The sequence below is a fragment of the Drosophila bipectinata genome, chromosome 2R (assembly GCF_030179905.1).
Source record: "Drosophila bipectinata strain 14024-0381.07 chromosome 2R, DbipHiC1v2, whole genome shotgun sequence".
Lineage (NCBI taxonomy): Eukaryota > Metazoa > Arthropoda > Insecta > Diptera > Drosophilidae > Drosophila > Drosophila bipectinata.
The window spans coordinates 19323656-19346739 of record NC_091737.1 but is presented as its reverse complement, the minus strand read 5'-3'; the positions used below and the strand labels follow the sequence as shown (position 1 = coordinate 19346739).

The 23084-nt window shown below is 48.0% G+C and overlaps 1 protein-coding gene across 1 annotated transcript in view; it reads left to right on the top strand.

Moving 5' to 3' along the window:
• Nucleotides 1-23084, top strand: part of LOC108120927 (serine-rich adhesin for platelets) — a 30572-nt gene that overhangs the window by 5663 nt on the left and 1825 nt on the right. The window contains exons 3-6 of the mRNA XM_017234790.3: nucleotides 1701-3439; nucleotides 19471-19655; nucleotides 21182-21410; nucleotides 21804-21896. Coding sequence (XP_017090279.2) covers nucleotides 1701-3439; nucleotides 19471-19655; nucleotides 21182-21410; nucleotides 21804-21896 — 2246 coding nt within the window. The remainder of the gene's footprint in view (nucleotides 1-1700; nucleotides 3440-19470; nucleotides 19656-21181; nucleotides 21411-21803; nucleotides 21897-23084) is intronic.

The window sequence follows — 23084 nt, the reverse complement described above, 5'->3', positions numbered from 1 at the left end:
GAAGCATAGCGATTACCTTTCCCATTCCTGGCAAGAGACCTCGCACCATAAACCCCCACCCAGGGTCACACATATTCAGTTGCTTAATGGAGCACCATCAAAATTGATGTCAAGGGTTCAACACAAACTGCTTGGCGCCGTCAATGGGAAATTGCGGGACTCGGGCGCGAAATGGGAGCGCCAAGTCGAACTGTCGCCTTATCGGGCCCATTGACAGCCTCGTACTCCGTACTCCGTCAGGGTACTCTCCCTCCCAACTCCCGCCATTCTATTGTAACCCCGATAAGGGCTAATGCTTCACTTAGGCCCTTAAGTGCCTCGCTAGCATCCCTTACAGATAAGCGCCATATGTTGCCTATCAGTATCGAACACTGGAACTCTAAAGGGCAGGGACTGTGGGCTGAGGGGGCGTGGTCTGTTTCCACATATTAAATTTTATATTCATATGCATCAAAGTATGGGCATAAAGTACTCGCATAGGGGCTCGCATGCCGCCGTGTTGTCAGTGCGCACTTTATAATTTGTTTATGTGGCGTCAGCGAAACGGAAAATTGACCGCACAAAAATGACAAAGCGAATAGGGGGGATATAACATATATAAGTGTAATAACAATGGGCTGTTATATGGGGAAACAAAAACACCAATTTGCATTTAAAAAACAAAATATTCCATCAAAACAACCGCAGCCATATCAATCGAGATTAAAGTCAATACCTTTTATTAATGCAAAGAAAGGAATAGGAAGATATTAGTGGTATTTTTTGTTTAGAAGAATTCATATCAGACTGGTTCTTGAAGTCTTCTATCATCTCTGGGTTTTTGGGACTCTAATCTGTTACCAATGTCAAACCCTTCATGGCTGGCCGACTTTAGGCAGCACTGACAAATGGCTCAGACCAAGTTATTGCCCATATGGTGGCTCCCACAGCTCCTCCTCGGATGTATGTATGTGCATCCCCCCACTTATGTGGTGCGTAGCTTTGATGACTGGCTCATGACGAGAGGTTTATGGGCAAGAAGTAATGAAGTTGCCAGCTCGCTTTTCCTCACCAAGCACCGTTAGCCGGCGATGAGTTTGGCTTTTTCGGTGCCCCACCACCTCCATAGCCCGGATGATGATGTTGCTGCTGTGATTGCAACCAAACAGCAACGCAATCACAGTGCACAAGACTGAACAATAAGTTCCGCCCGGAGGAGGAGGAGGAGGTAGGGCCAACAGTAAATCACATTATATTTCTGTGACGTAATTAAGGCAAGTAACACAGCGTAACATAATTAGAACCCGCACACACCAAAACATTGGAAAAGTGCCGCGTATATCCGAGGGATATACCCCATCATATATGTATGTATATGGCTTTTAACCCACATCTTTCGGAAGGGACTTGGCGGCGAATTTATCAGCCCAGCTCAGGCAGGGATGTCAGCAACACCAACAATTACTTGTGACGGTTTTATGTTTATGCGTTGGCTTAATTAATTCAATTAAGCGCACATTTATGCTTGGGACCCAGGATCCCTCCTTGAATCCCTCCACTGGAGTGTCACCTTTTTTTATTTTGCGAGAAAGTGCTTAGTAGGGTTGCGGGTAAATGAAACCGACTTAGGCTTAGGCAGCCGGTAATCCCCCCGGCAATTAGCATTAATTACGATTTGAAACTTAAATCTTGACTTTTGCGTCTCTTTCTCTTTTCCGTAGAACTGCGCTTCATTCACGCCAGCAACAATAAACAACACCGAGAAGACAGCAACCACTGAGGCGACGGAAACCCAAAGCCGGAGCCGAGCAACGAATGCGAGATCACAACAAAGCGAGGAAAACTCTAGTGCAACGAATTGCATTATCAATGAACAGAGAAGCGATGCAACAACAGCAACACCATCGGCAACTGCAACATCAGCAGAAACTGCAGCAACAACAAAGTTGAACGAGGAAACCAGCTCAGTGGCAGTGCAGGTCAGTCAACCTGTTTCCTGTGTCGTGGTCGGCAGAGAGCCAAGAGCGAGCAAGAGAGTGGAGAACGGAGCAGCTAGCGAAGCATCTGGAGGCAACACCATCGCCATCGCCACCGCCAGCTATACCAGTTCACGCTCAGCGATCAGTCTCTCGGCAACTTACGACGCGCGAACATCGAGCGCGTGTAGCAGCAACTACCCCACCAGCAGCAGCAACCACTACCGCAACAGCAACCCGTCGAGCAACACCACCAGCAGCAGCGTGCTGCGTCCCAACAAATGTTTGGCAGAACTCGAGCGTCTCTATGCCGAATTTCGCGCGAGTGAAAGCAGATTTGAATCTGACATAGCCAACGCCAATATGCGTGTGAGTGTGCCAGCCACAGAAGCTGCCCCTGCAACAGCAACAGCAACAACATCAGCAAATGTTGCTTCTAGCAGCAGCAGCAGCAGCAGTGTGTTTCTTAATGCAACTACCGAGAATCGAGTTGTCGATGAGGCGGCCAAGAGCGTTAGCCATGTTGCTGTGCTGCCAGCTAGCAAGTCCTGCCAGCGACAGCCGAGCCTAACGATCCAAGTGAACAACAACAACAGCAATGGCAACGGCAATGGCAATGGCTACGATGGTAATGGCAACACTAACGGTACTAACAACGGTAATCGCGTCTCAGTGGCATCTTCGCCCACGAGCATCGTTAGTAACAACAACAACGGTGTGTGTGTTGTCAACTGCAGCTACACCCCCAATAGCAGTAGCTCCAGCACCACCCAAACCACCCAAACCCCCACCACCAACAACAACAACAACAACAGTGTGGTGGAAATTAATAATTGTGTGCCAGCAACCAAAGTGTTCAGTGCGAGTGTACAAAATAAGCTGAATAATAATCCGAGTCCAGAACCAAAAGTTCCGGACCACAGTGTCAATATAATCAATGTGAACCCGCGCACCTTCACCTCCATCGAATGCCAAACCGACGACCTGACCCCCAGTCCAGCCACTCCCTCGGAGACCCAGGATCAGCGGCAACAGCAGCAGCAGCAACAGATCCGGACACGCGAGCAACGTCGCCGCGAGAGAAGGGAGCGCCGGCAGCAGCAACAGCAACAACAGCACTTTCCGCCGCATCATCCACGACGGCCTCCACCTCCGCCCTCCATGCAGCCACAGCTGCACCCGCCCCCGCATCTGCACCACCCTCATCCACATCCCGCTGCCCTGGGACTGGCGCGTGCTCTGTTGCCGGACATCCTGCATCCGCACTACCCGCCGCCGTACAGTGCTCTGCCCGTTCCGGTGGCAGTACCCGTGCCCGTGGCTGTGCCACCACCGCCTCCACCGGCTGCCCCCAGTGGTGGTCCTCCGCCGCCGCCTCCACCGGCGCTGACCTCCGTGATTTCGACGGTGCCACTGCCCGGGACGCTGCCAGCGCCCCTCATGAGTGACGGGCGCTTCACGTTGCCGCTGCCCATCATGCGCAGGTGAGTTCTTCAGGCGATTCCTACATTCCTACCCAGCTTCTAGTCATGTCGATCACTCATCCGCCCGGTCAGGAGCTCCTTTGTCAGTCTCCAGTTACTGCACTTGGAGAAAATCCAATCCCTGAAAGATTTCTGCATACGAATGGCGTTGTTTTTGGAGATTGGGGACTTGAGGGAAGAAATAATTTAACATTTTCTGCGAGTGTCGGTTTTCGACATTTTCTATTACCACACACTGGCTTTGTGGGGCTGGCTCTTCCTGCTTCGTGTTCGTGTTAGACGGCCCAGACATTATAATGATGGTAATTTTTATGTCAGTAACAAATTTCTTGCATGATTTGATTCTCCACCTCTCGAACCTCGAATCTCGAATCCCGAAAACCAGGAAACGAGGTCCAGGCCGGGCAAGTGGTGTAAAAATTAATTCTCATCGTTGACAGCTTCCAAGAAATTAACACAAAAGACGGGGCTCTAATTTAAAGTTCAGCCAGCGGTCAGCTGGGTCATTATTCTTGGCTAGTTTCGGCGAAAAGTTTTTAGGTACCGGGTACTCTGGGGGCTTTGTGTCTGTGGCTTTAATAACTCATTTTTATTATAATGAGTTTGGGCTTATCTGTAATTGCACATCTAGCCGCTGGCCTGGTGACTGGCTGACTGGATGACTAGCTGCCCGGCCATAATTCCACATCGGATTGCCTAGTCGATTTCCCACGCATTTATTGCCCGCTGAGACACCGAGATACTTTACTATACTTGGGTACTGGCAGAACCAGTTTCCTTTGAAAACCGAAACACAAATAATCGATGCCGCGTGTACTCGAACTTGTATCTGAGCTGTATCTGTATCTGTGCTAATGTAGCTGTAGCTGTATCTGACGGATGCGCGCGCTATCTGTCTAATGGCCTGCCTAAAAGTCTTCCCCACCCCCACCCGCTGTGAACATTTGACATTTTCGCGACATCAGTTCCTCCAGTCAAGAGCAAGTCGCAATCTCAAGTCGTGCTCCCCAGTTTTAATTGTGTTTGCCCATTGAATAACGTCGAACTGTGTCAGGCCAACCTCTTTGTCCGAATTAGCTCTTCTTTGTCTCAATAGGGGGGGCGGGTTGATTTGCATATTTATGGGGATCTACTTCAAATTCTCGACCCCGCCTCAAGTGCGCCCATTAAGTTAATTGTTTCGCGTGGCAGGGCAATATGAGGCACGTCTTTGGATTAATCATATCTGTGCAGCAGGGCAGTGTTCTAATAACACCTGGCGATGTGTGCGATGACACCCCCATCCCCAAGTCACCAGCTTAGAAGGCTTAAACGCCTTCCAGCCCCCCGACAGAACCCGGGGGATAATTGGGTCGCTTAATAGAGATCCCTCAATCGGAGTGCGAACCGGAGGAGAGAGCTCAAACAACAAACCGCAGACATTATCTGCAATTTTAACACCTTCAGCCTTTCGGCCCAAATTAACATGCTCTTACACAACCCAAATGCTGTGCTTTCGGCCTTTTTACTTGGCCTGGCCGAAAGGTGTAAAAAAAAAAACAAAAAGCGAAAGTTTCGTGGCTCAGTGAGATTGGGTAGGACCCGGTGATGCCGGTGATGCAGGAGAGTAAAGGGTCGCCTGGTGGAGCGTGTATAATCTTTAAATCATTAAATAACCAAACGAGAAAAACACCAAACGAACACTGGACTGAACTGAACTGAACCCCTGAAATGAAAAATGACAACAAAACCAGCAACAAATTTCCGAGAGTAATAAAAAGGAAACGTGATGCCGAACTCACGTTGCCCCGCACTACGTATAAATCGTTGTAATCATTTTTTTTTTTTCTCTCCAGCCTCTGCCTCGGCTGTTTTTTGTTGCTTTTGGTATTCTTAGCGTTTAATTTTGTTTTCAAAACTCTGCTGAAACCGAAAACAAAAGCCAAGTTAAAAGAAAGACAAGAAAAGCGGCAGTGGCAATAAAATCAGTTGAGACGGCCAACACGAGATTCGAAAGAGATGGCCTGGTCCGCTGCCCGGAGAGTGCAAGTTTTGGCTTTTTCGGCTACTTTCACTTTCGCAGTCGCCGTATCTTCATCCGAATCTGTATCTGTGCCTGCAGATCGGGCTTAAGGTTATCGTAAGCCTGGCCCGGAGCGCAAGCCCCGATGAACTCGAACTTGAGCCATTACTGTTGCCGAATATCTTTTATTAATTACGTCGCTAATTGCCCGGGCGGATTGCTCTTGGCCGACACCGAGGAGAGTCCTGCTCGCACAGAGCTTCCCAAAAACCAGTTTGCCAGTGAGCAAGTCCAAATACCCCGAAATCAAAGCTAACATATACAACAAATTTGCATGAGGAGAAGTGCAAAAGTATCTGCAAGATACTAAGCCAGCTCGATATCGACATCGATGATTCAACTTTGGCTTGCAAATGGAAAAGAAACAGAATCAGAAGCAGAAACAAAACAGAGACTCGGATACAGATACAGATACAAAGGGGCAGCATAAAGGAGGGGATGTATCCGAATAAAACCAGATTTCGCCAAAATAAAAAAAACAAAGCAAATCCAACACGAAACCAAAACGGAGAGCGAGGCACGATCGGGTTGCAAGACGGCTGAACTCTGCAACACCGCGACTCTGAATCTTCGCATCTGTGAGATGTTCTATAAGCTCGGCTTCATCTATCTGAAGGTGACACACTTTTCCTCTAGAAAATTGAGTGATTTTCATAAGTTTTCCATTCGCAGCCCGGCAGCCCGGCAGCTCGGGAAAATCAAAGCCCAAGAGCCAGCACTCGACACTAAACTGCTGCCACCGCCGACGTAGAACTGACCAAACAACTTTCCAGTTTATGGTCTTGCAACTGGCAACTGCCAGCGGCTCCTGCCGTCCTGCTCGGCTCCTCCACCTCTGTCTCCCTCTCTTTCACTTGATTTGGCGGTGTTGGGTTTATTTATTTTTATAAGCGAGTAAACACAGCCAGCAATCAGGGAGTTTGCTAGCCGACTCCCAGCATACCCTACCCTCCTAGAGTGTTGTCTGCCCCCCGGAAACTCTTCGGAAAAAACTAACTTGTCGCAGTTGAAGAAGCTGAGAGGCTGAGAGCTGGCCACAAAACGAAATAAAACCAAACGAAGCGAAGTGAGACGAGAACTTGCCAAAAGTCAATAAAGCCAATAAAGCAAAAAGTTGCCATTCTCCAGCATAAAAATGGCTAAAAAGAAGGGGAAGATTTAGTGCACAGAGAGAAAATGTCAAGCTTTTCTTTTCAGTTCGCCTGATTTTGTAGACTAGTCTAGAACCTATTCTTTCGAGTGTAGACCAGCCATAGCCATGCCCAGCCAAAATGCGGTTGTCTGCTTGAGCTCCGGCTGCTTCTTTTGGCCCTGTCTGGGCTTGTGTAGAAAATGCATTCGGGCCAAGTTGAAATGAGCCGGTAAAATGCAGCAGCCCCAACAGAAGAGGTAGCAGCCACAGCAGCAATATCGCAAAATAGTCGCAAACAAGTTAGCAACGACGGAGTCACAGTCGGGGAATCTGAAATGGAGAGAGTTTCTGGCCGAAAGGGCCAGATACAGACCAATCTACTGGCTTATTAAATTGTCACCCGAGTGCATTCGATTCGATACGTTTGGGATGTGGCCCAGAAACCGCAAAATGCCAAATCTAATGGGGTTTTCGGCCGTAATTGTGTCACTGCAATTAAGTCTTGCTAACTGTGACCAAATTGTTTTAATAAGTCTTTAACGGCCATAAATGAGCTTGGCCTTGAGCAGTCGGGTTGGGAAACTGGCCCCTCTCTTCATTTTTCATTTTTCTTGGTTTTTTTTTTGGTTTCTTGGCTTGTTCGGTTCTGGCCATTACAGCTCAATGCCTCGGAGCTGTGGCTCATTGTGAATTCAGATTCAGATTCAGAATTCGCACACAAAAGCCAAACAAATGGCGGCGTTTGATGCAAATTTCGGAATACCAACACAATACAATTATTCCCATGATGGGCATCATTTTGAAATAGGCACATAAATAAAATATAAGCAAATTCCGTGGACTGGGAGACCGAGACTGTGAATACGGTTTGTAACAAGGGTATCAGTAACAGGAAGGGGTAGTCGCCGTCAGTGGTTTTCCCTTTCGATTCTCCCCACCTGGAATATAGTCTACGTTTATATTTATTTTTTTGCGGCTGCTGTGGTTTTAAACAAAAGTCCATAATTTATGTTACGGCTAAGCTCCCCTCGCCCCTGTCTCTCTTTTATAATTTTATTTTGTAGCTGGCTCTTGTGCAATGAACTGAGTTCGATGGGATTGGCAGCAGGGCGTGTATGGCTCTGATTCGGAGAATGAGCTCCCCACAATATATAGTAGAGTACGGCTACAAAGCCACGGAGTTCATCTAAGTTTAGTTTGCAAAAAAAAAAAGACGGGCTTTGAAATCGGTTTAAAGCGGACCACTTGACCCGCATTGTAGCCGTAATTTCGGCGAGTGTGGGCGCATTTCACTTGGGAGATTGTTGAGACAAACACGGCCATTAAAATCGAACTCCTTACGATTTAGCTTTTGAGCTGATAATTGGCCTCTGACTGCGACTGCGACTTGGACTGGGCCATGAGGTAATAATTGGCAAACCAGTTTTATCTCCAACAGATTTTCAGGTGAAAGTTAACGATTTCTCAGCTCTTTGTTGCGTAGATCTCTTGATCGATGATGGGGCAGTAGGCAGTAGGTGGGCACCATTTGCCTATGAATGCACCATGGCTGATAGTGATAGAGTGTGCGGAGAAACTCCCACTTCCTCAAACCCTCAGACCCTGACATCATCTGGCATTCCCTCTGACCACTCGGTCTGGGTTTGCCTTCAATTAACGTTTTACAACAAATGCAAGCGTTTAAATATTTAAAACCAATATTCCGGCAGCGGTTCGTTTAATGGCAGCATTTTAGCTTAAAAAGGGTGGCATTTACCCCAAAAACCAATTGCCAGACAAGCACGGGGGAGCTGCCCTGCCTGCCCCCTCTGCCAAATTTCCTGTTGCAGATACAACTCCTGCCATTGCCACTGCCACTGCACTGTGTCAACTGTCAACCGCAAAATGCGCGCTCTAAAAAAAGGGCAGCCAAAAAAAAAAAAGGAAAATCAACTTTCCGCTCTCCCAGGATCCAGAAAGTGAGGGGCATGCCGGGACGACCTCTTGTATCTCGCACTGATTTCAATTTAAAGTGCAATGAGTTTTGCAGTTTCGTGGCCGTTCGCGGTGCGATGTTGTTGCCGTCAAAGTTGTTGCCAAAGCTTATTTGTTCGTTGTCTGCAAATCTGCTTGCCCCACACAGTGAGTCGCAAAAGCAGCACACACTGCGTAACGAAAACAGTTACACAGCTTGCTGCTGGTAATATTGTTGTTTTTGGCTTTGGCTTTGGCAACTTAAAGTCGAGCAGCGAGTTTCGTAAATTAATTAAAACATTTAACAAATGCGCGTGTGGCTGCTGGGTATTGTATCCTTTGGCATCCTTTTTGTGTCCCCGGCACTTGAGCAAATAAAATGCATAATTTATGTTACTTCTGTTCGTGTACGTTTCTCATAATTACTAAGGCACACACACACACACAGCTCAGCAAGGACAAGGGCAAACAGAGACTTACAATTTGTCTTGGCCTCCCACGTGGCGTATGCGTGATATTTGTGCAGAAACAAAAATGGTAGGGTAGGGTTGAAAATTCGTTGCCAGTGATAACTATAAATGTCTTCAACTTAGAGGGCAGGGCAGGACAGGGCTTCTAGGGTCGGGGGTTTGTAATTAGAGAGCACGGGCACTTTCATAAGCCAAACTAATGGAGAGAAGCTGAAAAATCACCGCCACAGCCGCATTGTAAATATGAGAAATGGGAACCGTTGGAACCGCACGAGACAAAGGCGGTAATTTGAAGCAGCTGGGAAAACGGCAGCACCAACATAACCATCAGCGGCAGTGGCAGCAGCAACTACAACTCCAACAAGCGACTAAAAGTCAAAACAAATAATTTGCTATAATAACTAAGAGCGTAGCCAAACAGCTGAAAAACAAAAGACGAGGGCGATGGGCAAAAATACAAAAAAGCAACAAAAGCAACAAAATTACAACTGAAAAGATACAAAACAAGCAGCGATAGGCAAGTGGAAGTGAAACAGCGCAACTCTCATCTCTTGGCCACAAAAGCCAAGACATAGAGAAAACTTTCTCCAGCTGAGCTAAACGCTTCATCTGCATGATGGTGGCTGGTCTGGTATGGTGTGTGTGTGTGTCTGTATCTGTGTCTGTATGTCTGTTTTGTGTACTTTGCAAGTTAAAGAGCCAAGATGAGACTACCCCTTTCGAGTATCTTTCCTCCAAGACCCCCCTGGGGAGACCCTTCTCCAACAAGCAGGAGCCGCAGAGCTATTAAACGCACACTTGCGTCGACTTTTCACACGCAGATCCCCTTTGCCCATCTCCCGGCTCTACCATTTCCCGAGTGGATGCAATTTTTGCATTTTACAATGCAAGTTTTGCAAATCTCGCACAGCTGCGGTTAGTCGCCATTTTCCTCGCAGGTTCCCTTCGGTTCTGAAACTGAAGCGGCATAGAGATAGAGATACAGCCCGCATGGTCATAATTTCGTTTGGTTTCGTTCCGCTTATCGGCAAACTGCAATCAGCATATAATTCTGCCCAGCCGAACACATAAAAACGGAAAGAAACAGTGGCTAGCACTGGACATGCACCAAGAAAAACGTTTGTCAATCGGGTCTTCGCAAGCCAGATACCCCGTCCCCTCACAGGCTTTAAACTGTAGAAGCCTCGAAATATTTTTCTGTGTGTGCCGGACACCCTCAGAATCTCATGTCTCAGGGCCAGAGCCCATAGTTCATTTGGCAGGCCCTCGATAAGACGAACCACCCCTAGGGCGCCAGTTTTCCGTGTCATTCTCGGGTTGGCGAAAAAAAAAGGCAGCATGGAAATGAAAATGTTGCGAACGCAGGCCCAGGAAATTATGCGTAATGAAGTAAGCACTTTCTGCGGAAGACCGGGCCGGGATGAGGGGGAGTGTGTGTTATCGGGGCGAGTGTGTGTGTGTGTTGATAGCTGGAAATTGCTTGTTGGACATCGCTCAGACCGAAAAAGACCCATCCCCACATACCACCCGAGACTGTTGTGTTGTGGCCAGCTCGGGTAGTTTTTATTCGCTTCGTTTCCGCGTCAATTTCCTTTAATGCGCTGTGGCGTGATGTCCCTTAGCTCTCAGTGCGAGATACTCGCCGTCCTATCTGCCAGATACATGTGGCCGCACATGAGTACGACTGGGGGTATCCATACAACTCTCAATCAGTTTTGCGCTTTATGCGCATTTTTATGGCTTTTTTGCTTGTTGCTGGCTGGTACTGGCACTGGCACAGGCCCTGTATTTTATCTGCGTAATTGAGTTCGTTTGCACATTAGCAGGGTCGAGGGTAGAGGGACAGGAAACTGGGAAACAAGAACCATATCCCGCCTAAATGTGAATTTTGAGCCGGGGGCTAGAGTTATGACCAAAGTAATTGGCACGCCATGTGTTTCACTCCGAAAAATGATCCAATTTCAGTTGATTCGATTCGACGCCAGATATCAGTTATCAGTTCAGATGAATTAGTTGCAATGGCCCTCTGATTCCGCAATACACTCCATCATCGTTATGGAAATTGATTTAATATTTCATCGATTCACCATTATGATACCGATACCTTGTCCAGGTGGTGATCGAATGCCATTCATTTCCCGCTCATGGGACTCTTTAGGCGACTTCATCATCATTACAGACGAAGCACCAGACCAATTTCGACAGCTCCACAAATAATCAAAAACTAATTGCAATAAATGGAGCGGGTAAATGGAAAGGGTCGTCGAAATGGATAATGGGTAATGGGCCAGTTGCGTGCCGAAAATACTTAAAGTTAGTGCAGAATTCGGCAGGTTATCGGCGGGCCAGGGCCAACAAAAAAAAGAGTTCAACTTGGCCAAAAAAAAAAAAGAAACTTTGGCTGAATCACGACTTTGGAACAATTTTCGAAACGAACGAAAGCAATCCGAAAGTCAGCCAGCCCAGCATTTCAATCAGCTAACACAGCTAACACGGCCAACAGCTAACAGCCAGCTAACAGCCAGGCAACGTGCCCGGGGCAAGGTGTTTTAGAAGCATCGCCAATCGCCTCCATTGTGACAGAGAGCTTCGCTGAAAATTAGCCACATTTATGAGCATGACCAAGGCGGATTTCCACCGCTGACTTTTTCAAAAAGCGACCAGCCAGCCAGCGACGAGCCCCGCCGAACGTGTGAACGTGAATTGGTAATCGATGAGCATTGGGCTTAGAGTCCGACTTTGGCTATAGCTATGGCCTGGCTTTCGTGTCAGCCTGCTCCGGGGGAATAAGACTGCTGGTCTCTGGCACTACTGCTACGTGCACAAGGTCAAGTTGTTTATGGCCAGCACTTGATACTTGATATCATCGCCGGTTAGCCATCCAGTGCCTGGCCACAAATCAAATTGTACGGCAATTTTCGTATTGTTTCGTGCAGAGCTATGAATATGCAATGGCTCCAAATTTATTTGATATTGAACGCTGAACGATCGTTCTCAGGTGGAGAGTTCACGTTTCTCCGAGGCTCCCATGTTTGTGTTTTCTCAGGTATCTGCCTCGGCCATGGTTTCCGTTGGATCACCAGGAAAGTGCCTGATATAAGTCATCACCTGAGCAGCTGCAGCTTATATAAGTGTTTCTTGGAAGAGCAGTGCTTTATCTCAGTGGGTTGTGGGCACAATCTTAGACACGGTATTTAAATGTATGGTATACCGATTGACTTTAAATTCTAACCATGTTCAAAGCCCAGTAGAACACGTGTAGATGAAATATACGAGTGTATCTCAGCATGGGCATATGAATACTGATGCTTCTGGAAATGAAAAGTTATGTTTTCACTCTCTCCCAGGCCCAGGTCCCAGGTCCCCCCAGTCGGTTGTTTGTTGCTTTTGTTTTCCGTTTCTGCCATCACTTTCCATTTTCGACATTTGCAAATTTGCATTTTGTCTGTTATTGAATATGTATGACACACAATATAAAAAAAATCAGACAGTAGACAGCAGAGCCACAGCTACAGCCAAAGGCAACGGCAATGTGTGTCCCACGTATCCATTTAATTTCTGTCGTGTATTTCATTTCAATCGGTGTTGGTTTGTTTTTTATTGTCGCGATTCGCGACTCGCGACTTTCGCGCTCTCAGCACCAATTTGCATTGTGCGGAAAGGGATACCCACCTTCCAGCTCCACCAGCATGCGATCTAAGCCACATCAGAGTGGGCATCGAAATTAAAGCGCCAGAAATTGAATATAAACTGCGCCAAAATTGAAAAGTCGAGCTCCGGACGTGTCCGGATTGTCCCTGCCAGAGGTCCCTGCATATAGATGGCTGGCACGTGACCCGGCAGAGTCAGAGGCCAGAACTTTGAATTTAGAGCCAGGTGGTCCACGTCCACTTCGACGGCCACGTTCATCTCCCAAGCCGCCCCCTCGAAATTGTTTAATAGAAAAATTATGCACTGATTTGTATTTGTCTTAATCTGGTCCTCTGGGCTGACTTTCTTTGGGTCTCTGCTTTGCGTGTCATCTTCATGGTTGGTCTGGGAATCCAGATTCCCGAATCCACAATCCACTTTCCATCCAGCATCCAAGGAAGAAAAAGGAGCATGGAAATGAGCCTGCGTCTGACTGGCGCTTATGCAAATCGCAGCCAAGGAATGGAAATAAATTGCCAAAGTGTCGTCTCCGATTCTGAGTGGGAGAGGACAAAGGACAACAGGATCGGGCTTAGCTATCGATGGCAGCAATTTCCTGGGCCACCAAGGCAAAAACAAAAGAAAAAGGAATTTGAAGCGAAAATGCTGCCTTTACATGGCAGAACGCCTCGTCGTAAAAACAAACTCCAGAAATCCGCCGAAAAACAAAGGAAGAGCTCCATGAAAAAACACTCAGCGGGGGGAAACGGAGGAGTTACGGTCTTTCAGTTTTCCTCCGGCCACTTCCCAGCTTTGAAAACCCATCCGTGAACTGCAAAACTTTCTGTTGAACCGCACCAGACCACTGCCGATTCGATTTGTCAACGATTCCAAATGGGTTGCATTTTTATTGGCTTTGGCTTTGGCTCGGGGAATTTCATTTATTGGCCATTTCGGTTGACCTTCGCGGGCGGGGGGTGTGGAAGGGCTGTCTGAATTCCTTTCGAGCAGATTCCACAATAAATTGCTCACGGTTTGCCGGCCAAGTTTTTGCATAACTCGAGATGTTTGCTCTTATTGGCTTTCTCCTCGCATTTCTTGCATATCCAAGTCTCGGAATTCAATTTGCCGATTTCCTCACTCCAACCACCCCCCTTGCAGTTGGACCTAGGCCCGAGGTCATCAGGTGTCATAATCAAATAAAACATCCACTTCAAGCAAAGTAGCAATTAAACAAGACTAACAAGGGTGGATGCTGGAGGCCACCGCCCCAGAAATGTTTATTAAACACAAAACAGCGTAATGAGTTGTTGACCTTAGGTTGTTGGCCGAGAGCCCGAGTACATCTTGCGAAATTCTTTTGTTTGTCTGAGGTAGACACTTCGGTCCCCAACCCAGAATCGATTCTCGCTTAAAAGGAGGAGGAGGGGTAGAGTTCAATGGAGTTCGACAAATGAATTATAAATTTAAAGACACACGGGAGCTGCACAGTCGCAATTTAATTATTTAAATAGTTTATCCTCCCGAAATCAGTTTCACTTAAGTGGCTGTTCGAGTATCTTGCAGATACCTTGGTCTTAAATGCTTCATTGTTGCTTTTATGCCCCCATGGCAATCAGATACCCTCGCAGCTGCAGCTTAAGTATCTTGCGGATGCTTTTGTCCCCATGAAATTGACTCAACGGGTTCTGTGATTCAGCGCCAGCGCCAGCGCCGCCCCAACCCCAAGAACAAAGCCATAGCCCCCAACTATGGCAACACTTGCGCCTGTCATCTCCCCCCGTTCGAGGCATTAATGTATTCTAATTAATGACAACTCCCCGCCGATAGCATCTCATGGGTGACGAAATTGTGCCAGTTGAAGAGCCCGCATCTCGGCCGGGTAATAGTCGTCGTAAAAATATAAATATAATAGCTCCCCACTGGCGCACATAATTCTGTCCCCAACTTTCGACCACGCCGGAGACAAAGGAGACCGCTGCAGAGACAGGGGAGTCCATTGGGCGCTAAATTGAATCACTCGAAGATGCCACTGCCGCGATATTAAAAGCGCATAGAATTCGAGGGAAATCGCTAGGAAAGGCGCAGGACTGGGACTGGGAACAGGGAGGGGGCTACGAGTGACCTACATTGTGGCCGACAAAGTTGTTGTCATTGTTGTTGCAGTGCTGTGGTTGCTGGCAGTGTGATTATTGTTATTGTAGCCCATCATGGTCCAACGATATCTATAGCAGATGCACTAAGAGAAACTAGCACTAAAATAAGGTACATCTTATAGGTTTTTTCGGAAAAGATTTCTCTCTCAAACACATTAATTTATGAGTCCAGATGTTATCTATTTGGTCTCTTGGTGTTTTTTTTTCAGTGCAGCTACATCAACAACTGCAGGAATGAATGAAAAAACCTCATGATGAGCTAACGAGCAATTTAAGAATTTAATTTATGTACATACGTATAGCGACACAGATACATGGCAGACTCAATCCCAGTCGGTGTTCCCTGTTGGAGGATTGCATTGCAACAGCAACATGAACATCTGCAACAACACCAGCAACCAAACGTCTGAGAGCCTTATGACGCAGCCACTTAAGCGACGAACATCTCGTAGATACATACACCTAAATACACACATGGTTGTGTGTATTTCGAGAGAGCGCGCCACATTGGCTGCGGTTCTTGCAGCAAAGTTGCTGCTGCTGCTGCTGTTGCCGCTACGATGTCGCGTCGGCAACATGTAAAAGTAATTGCCAACCCGGATGCTGATGCTGCTAGCTGCTCCATAGCTGCTGATGCTGATGTTGATGCTGCTGCTGTGGATGCCACGGCCACGACTGTGGCTGTGCCACATGAAAGCCAGAAATTAGAAACGGATCTCAAATTAGAAATGCCTCAGACTCGACGCAGTTGCGACTCTGCATTGTCGTTGTCGTCACGATGTTTGGCACTTGTTCCCCGCCAGCAAATGGTCCACCTTCCCCCCAGAGCCTCCGTTCTCCTTTCTCCACGATGTGGGCGGTTGATGTTTCTATATATCCTCCGCACACTTGGCATGGTGCCCTATATACCAGGGGCTTCCAGCTCGGGAGCAGACTGAGGGGACGCATAAAAAAGCCGTGCGTGGGCGTCAATGGCTGGCAACTCTTGCATTTTATGCATTCAAAAATTGGCAATAAACGCTGCCCCAAAACTTTGACTGCACTGGGAGCACTGGGAGAAACAAGTGGTCATGAAAATCTCGAAGAATCTGTAGAGACTACAACTAGGTCACTATAGTTTCGCCCAGTGCTGATGCCAACGGCGCAATCAATGGACAGCGCCAAGCTTGCCATATAATCTTTTACACTCGCATTAAAAGCTCACTTGGCCGGGACCGGGCCCTGGCATCCGGGGGAGTGGAGCGTGTCAGCCAAATCGCGGCAGTGCCAGTGCCAAAAACTCCTCCGACAACTCAACTGACAGACACTGCGCTCTTGGGCGACTATCAAAGTCGTGTGCTCGAGTTCCGCCCACCAGAAGATACTGTCTTACCAGCCCGTGCTCTTTAAGGTGGCTTTTGAGCAGGCCGGGTCTTGGAGCCACTCGGTTTCGGAGCTCCGGCATCAGTCAGGCGTCAAAGCGTTTGCAGTTAACTGGAAAAACGTTGCCCAAGTTTAGAGACCCGCTCTGTCTCTAGCTGGCTTCTGCCTCTTTTTCAGTTAGTAGGTCAGAAGTTTCTGCGGCTGTATGTGAAATTTTTACTCCGCCAGCACTCCAGTCTATGTATGTGCCAGTGCTATATAGTGTGTACTAGACACCCATTCGAGTGCCACGAGAGACAACGTGACTTTGTCTCTTTCGCTTGGATATTTTATTGCCGTCTGCTGGGCTCTGCTTGGATCTGGTTGCTTTCATTTTTTATATATGCGGCGAACAAACAACTGCGATTTTAATGCCGGGTGAATGTCATGTTCTGAGAGTCTCGGTTTCTATTGCTACTGGTTTTCGTTTTATGTCTCTTTAACCCACGTAAGGGGAGTATATGTTGGGGCGTTTATCGTTCGTCTTCTCTTCAAAGAAATTTTCAAAGCTCTGCCACCGTCATGGAGTTTAATAGAACACGCTGGGAGTGAAGCGGATCTCGGTTCAGGGTTCCCCCTGAACCATCTTAATCGTTGGAGGCTCTCAGCCAAGCAGAACACATCTCTAAGCACCAATCTTTTGAACTCGATTCACTCGACTCTAACCAAAAGAACAAACGTTACCCCCAAAACTCTGGCCAAATTAACGCAGCCCGTTGTTCACTGTTCGGTGTTCGCAGATCGAGTCCCAAAAATGAAACCTCTTGCCAAAAACCACAAAAGACCACAAAACAATGAGCGAACAAAAAAGTTACTATTACAAATCAGAACTGCGGCAAAGTTGAAAAGCGCTCTGTAATTATGCCCCGCGGAAGAGGGGGCTTAGTAGGGCTATCCAGCTCTTTGATTGAAAGCTGGAAATGGGTTTCGTGGCCTAATCCGTCTTCCAGGCAACCAGCTGCAACGAAAAACTAAACAAAACAGTCAGAAACCAAGCCAGTGAGCCAGCCAGCCAGCTAGCCAAAATCTGAAACGCAGAAATAGGCATCCAAAGGCCCCTCTCTCTCTAAAGCCCAGCTCTTTGAATCAATGTGCCAATGTTAATATGCTTTTCCAGCTAATTATTTTCATTTTCCCCCGGCCCGGCACAGTGATTGCCTCATTTTCCGTTTTCCACGTTTTAATTACATAATGTCGAGGTGAAAAGAAAGGAAAAGCGAGCCGAGAGAGCAAGTGCAAAAGAAAAGCACCTCCTCCCCGAGCGAATTAAATAAATTATCAAATATTCATGTAAATGAAATGCAACACGAATTTCGCTTTCATTGTCTGCGTCTCGCATTTAATTAGTTTTCCACTGCTTTCGTTTGGATTTCCCACGCAGGCAGGGGAAATCGCCTGATAAATATAATCAAGTTTCCATTAAACTCTGATTAGTGAGTGTATTTCTTCTAATTGCCGCGTGGGTGCTGCCAGCCGAAGCATTTATGTCCGGGGAGCTTCAGTTGACTGGGCTGATAAAAAAAACCCATTCCGACTCTGGCCGCCTCGCCTTTGATGCTCGGAAAATTGCTTAATCAGTTGGAAACTGCTGGCTCGCATGCAAATGTCAATCTGACAGCCTGCCGGAAGGGAAAGGATGGGAGGCGAAGTCGCCGGAAGTCGACCAGTGCACCGCCATTTAAATGGAAACTTTGCAAAATGAAAGTTGGCGGGCGCGATTGGCGGGCGCGAAGAGTAAACACATTGAAGCCAACACGGCTGGCTGGAACTGTGTCAATGTTGGCAATTACAAATTGCAATTAATAAATGAAAATTAAGTGCAGTCGTTGATTGAATAATTGCCGCACTGACAGACCGCCCGACTGTGGAGCTTCTAAGCCCCAGCGCTGCCCCTGAACTAGTTGCAATACTTGACAGTGCCTTCCATAAGTTTATGACGCTTCTACAGCCTAATAAATAATCTGTACTTGGACAAATAGAAGCCCCCTGGTAGTAAGCAAGTGCGCAATTTCCAATGTTTGTTCGATGCAGTGCTCCGGCGCATTTGCGATGATTTCTAATGAGCCAGGCCCCGCCGCGCTCACATGGGAATGCCGATGCTAATGGGGCGCGAGATTCCACGGCTAGGTCCGCCTCCAATTTGTTTCCTATCAATCATCTTCTGCTTAGAAGCGATCCACCTCGAAGGGGGCCGTGTCTGCACTTCGAGAAGATGCTTCGCTGTATCTCGGAGATAAGTCGATGTAGTTGAACTTTGTCGCAGCAGGGGACTGCGATTGAAAAAAAGCCGCTCTGGGAACGTCTCAACGTCTTGGGGCCCCGAGATCGTGTCATTAGGAACTCTAGGAGAATTTAATTATTGTTTGGGCTAAGACTCTCACCTCTGGTATTTGCGTGCTCATTTCCGCGGGAGATCAAATTTATCATGACACGACAATGATGAAACATTCATGCCGCCTTACGTCGCATTACGGGTGTCGAAGACCTTTACCCCAACTCCCTTTCCGCTTTTAATGGCCTGCCATAAAAAGAGTCGAAAAATCCAAAATCCTTGCCAGCTGGAGCAGGGCATCCATCTAACATTCAACATAAATATCCGGTCGCACAAAGCAACTTGTTTATTGAGATATGTTTGTGCACGTAATTTTGCAACGATTTATCATGTTTTGTGAGGCAGCTTCTTCGATGACACACCCATACCCATACCCGTTCCACTGCCTATAAATATTTCCTCCTCTAATTGTTTGTCTCGCCCCGAGGCGAAAGGGTTTCGTCCTGCCAACACGCTGGCTAGCCGTGTCCTAATGAATTTACGCACACGTCCTTTTGCCTTTGCCTTTGCCAGTGTCGCCGTCTGCGTCTCATAAATTGTCCTTTCTCCGCAAAAATATTTTACGTCGTCTGCCTGTCTGCCTTTTCCGTCCTGCCAACCACCAAGGATACTCTGGGTCCTTTCATTTTGTTTCGTGCGCAAATTTTTGGTCGTTCGGCTCATAAATCATCAAATTACAACAATTGCGCACTCGCTGCGCTTTTGTGAAAGGAAACTCGTCTCGGGTCTTGGCTGGGTGTCTGGTTGAAAAGAAAAAGGACCTCGTCCTCGTCTTTGCCAATTTGCTGCGGAGTAAAAACATCTGTTGTACCCTCGTCCCACCTGCTCCTTGCACCATTTCGCCCTTTTAGTTCTTGCCATTCGACTGAAAATATGTTTTTCCTCCTCATTCCAGGTCCCCCTCCGAGAGATCCGGCAAGGGATGCTGCGGCCAGTGGTTCGCCGGTCCGCCGCTGCGCGCCCTCATAGCCGTTGTGGCACTGGGAGGCGTGGCCTGCGCCCTCGGCGGAGCAGCCCTGGGGGCCACCAGCCTGGCCGGACCGCCAAATTCGCACCTAACCGCCGCCCTGCTCATGATCGGTGAGTAAACTTAGTTCGGATATTAAAATGCCTTAAATGTCACTAGTTAAAGGTATAAATTTTAAGGTGAATTATTTAAAGTGTCACTAAAATTGAGTGACTAAATGTTAGTAACGTAACCGGAAAACTAAACGCCTTTGCATATTTTTTAAGTCACGTTGAAAGTTAATTACTCGGCAAGTGGCTGGGGCTCGGCTATTAAATTGTAGAGCATTGTAGATGGAGGGACTATTGCGCAATCTGGCAAAAATTCGAGCAGTGAAAAATGGCATTAAAGTCGGCGACGAGCGCCTTTTGATGTTCGCTGATGTTTACACAAGTCATGGGCGGGCATGGGAGGAGGCACCGGCTCATGGGGTGGGACACAGGCAGCGGGAATGGGAGTGGAAATCCCCATCTGCCGGTGAAAAGGTCTCCGCGACCTGTGTTTGTTCACAATTGTTACAATTATAAATGGCATTCGGTGTTCAGTGTCCGCCGCCTGTTGTTGGGATTTTCCTTCTCAACAAAACAACAATGGAGGGAGGTGGTGCCTCCAGTCTGTCCGTTCGTCCGCCCGCTCCCGGGTATCTTTGGGCTTTGTGCTCGCACATCTGCTGACCCAGTTCGAAGAACAAACAAATTTTGCAGCCAGACGAGCCAACAGTCAATATTGGCAAAGCATTTAGTTCCGGCTGCGATTTCTTTGGTCCATTCCCAGTCCCAGTTCCAGAGCTCTATTTGACCGGATCAACAGGTGGTGTAGGGGCCACCTTAGGGGTGCAACCACCTAGGGCTCCGGTCAGAAGAATTTTACCTCCAGGCGGGCTCCGGCAAATTCGCAAATAATGGATGCAGTGTCTATACCGCTTTCTGGGCCATTCATGAATCATTCAGTTACGTAACCACAACCAGCGGGCCAAGTTTACCGCCGGTGGTGGTAGTCAGTAGTGCTCCATGGTCTGGGTTGTGTGTGTGTGATTTTATGCGACGTCTAATCAATTGCCGGCGCGTTTAGTTGGAGCTCGCGGAGCGTGACATTGCGCCATTTTCGGCGGCAATTACCCAAAAGTTTTCAGCTTGTATGTGGCGGCACTTTACATAATTTAATGGCAATCAACCCAGCCAGTCAGCAGATCCCATTCAGCCAGGCACATAATGGAGCTGGAGTAGCATGCTCGAAGCCCGGAGTGGAGCGGCAGTCCCATCATCATCTTGATGGGCGAGGTTTCTGCCGGGTCTTTGCCTCTTCGTGGAGATGGGGATGTCACAATGCTCATGACAATTTTCGCTAATAAAATCGTACTATGCCTAGCTCGCAAATTTGCCATGATGACATGCTCCACTGAAACAAAAGTGAAAGTCTCTGCTCGGCATGATTAGGCCTAGGCCCGAGCTGAAGTTGAAGTTGGTACTTGGAGCTGCACTTGGAGCTCTAGCGGCACGCCCCTCTTGGAGCGGGCTAATTAAATCGGCAAAGGGGCGTTCCCCCGTTTTAGCTTCGAAATTAACTCTGTTCCTCCCACTTTTTTTTTAACTTTTCGCAGGAGTCGGCGTGGTTCTGGTGACTGTGAGTGGCGCCGCGTGGAGAATGACAGCGCCCGGGGGCCAGAGCTGCCTCGGACTCGGACTGGGCACTAGCGTGGACCTAGGACGCTGCGGACGCAGGCCTTGCAGCCGAGGAGGAGGCGCCCCGCACGGACTGCTCTATCCGGAGTTCCAGCACCGCCCACCGCCACCCTCCTACCAGGCCAGCATGCAGGAGTACCGGCTGAGGTAAGTACTGTCCGGATAATTGAAGAGCTCTAGTACACTCCACCAGTAGCTAGTAACCCCTGCGAACGGGTAGAACTGATGGTGCATAAATTACGGTTGCACGCAAGGACTTTGGTGGCGGTCCTTCTGCTGCTGCTTTCGACCGCCACTCGCATGTCCTGGCGCAATTAATTGCAATATGCATAATTATGCCGTGGTCAGAGCGTTTTGTAGAGACACTGAGAAATATTCTTTAGAGACCTTTTGGTTGGAAATAAAAAACATATCATTCTTATTTCTCAGTGTATTCTATTGCCAGTGTCCACAGCCGCGTTAACCCACCCTTTTGTGGGCCGCCCTTTTCCTGTCGTGGCTACAACCACTCACCCGAATCCTTTCCGTTCTCTTCCGCAGACTTCTGTTGTTGGACCGCGATCGCCAGAACGGGGTTGTGCGCGGCAACTCCCCGCCGCCCACTTATCGATCTCATGCGGGCAGCCTGCTGAGGTAAGTACTTCCACTTCCGTTTCCGCCTCCTTATCCAGCCAGTTCTCCGTTCCGCCATCCGTGAGTTATTTGCAAAGTTTGGCGCCTGCCAAACCGCAAAATGTTTTCCACACTGCCAAAGCACGAGCAGGAGCAGGAGTGTGAGATCTGGAATCTGGGACTCCCCGACTCCGACTCCGTCTCCAACATCGGCTCCCACTACGGTGGTTTGGCTTTGTGCGGTTTCCAGGGGTGTCAACATTGACACATCGCTTTTCGTTTGGCGGCGGCAGGGTTGAAAACTTTTCGCAGCATTTTCGATTTTTCCCGGTTTGGAAAGCCGAAAGATTGTCTGATGATGGGAGCAGGCACTCGGCAATTGATTCGGCAACTAATTGAAGAGATAAGGCGGCAATCCTCCCCGGAATATATATGAGCAATCTGATTGTAGTCCTCCCCGGTCCTTGAAACAGCAATTTAAACGACAATCCGGAACCTGCCCGAAAGCGGGTGGTGGCATAATTATCGCCCGGAACGCATAATGTTGGGCTAATGAGAAAAGTTGATTTTTATGGCCTACAAATTGCGAAGCAGGGACAAAGGCAGTCACTCTGTAAAGATAATTTCGGAAAGAAAGGAACCCTGAGGTTAGGACGTTATTAGGGCCACTGGATTCAAAGGTGATCGTTGAAAGTTAAGGGAGAGAGCCTCTTCAGCACTTGAGGGCCAACTATTCTAATACTATTTTCAACTCAGAGACTAACGTATTTATGACAAATTAATTTACCTCAGGCGGCACTTTACACAGCCTCTCGCATGTTTATAATGTGTGTAATGCAAATGGAAAGTCAACAGGGAAAGCAGATTTCGGAGGACCGTCTTGGGTTAGCCAAAAATGTTGGCCAGGGGAAACGGATGTAGGAGCCAGAAAGCGGAAGTATGTCAAAAAGCAAAACTTATGCAAAGTGTGTGGCAAGAAATCACAGCATACTTTCAGGCAGCAGGCCCAGTCCCAGCCCTAGCCTCAGCCCTGTGCGTATTCAAATTCAGGCAGCCGGGTGAAAAACTGGCAAAGAATTCTGTGAAATTTTGCAAAATATTTACACACACGCGCGCACATTTTGAAGGGCCTGCCAGGCCGCATAACAAGCAGCCTCTGAAAAGCTGGCAAATACAGACTGTTGGGGGGAAGGCTGTCTGGGAGGAGAG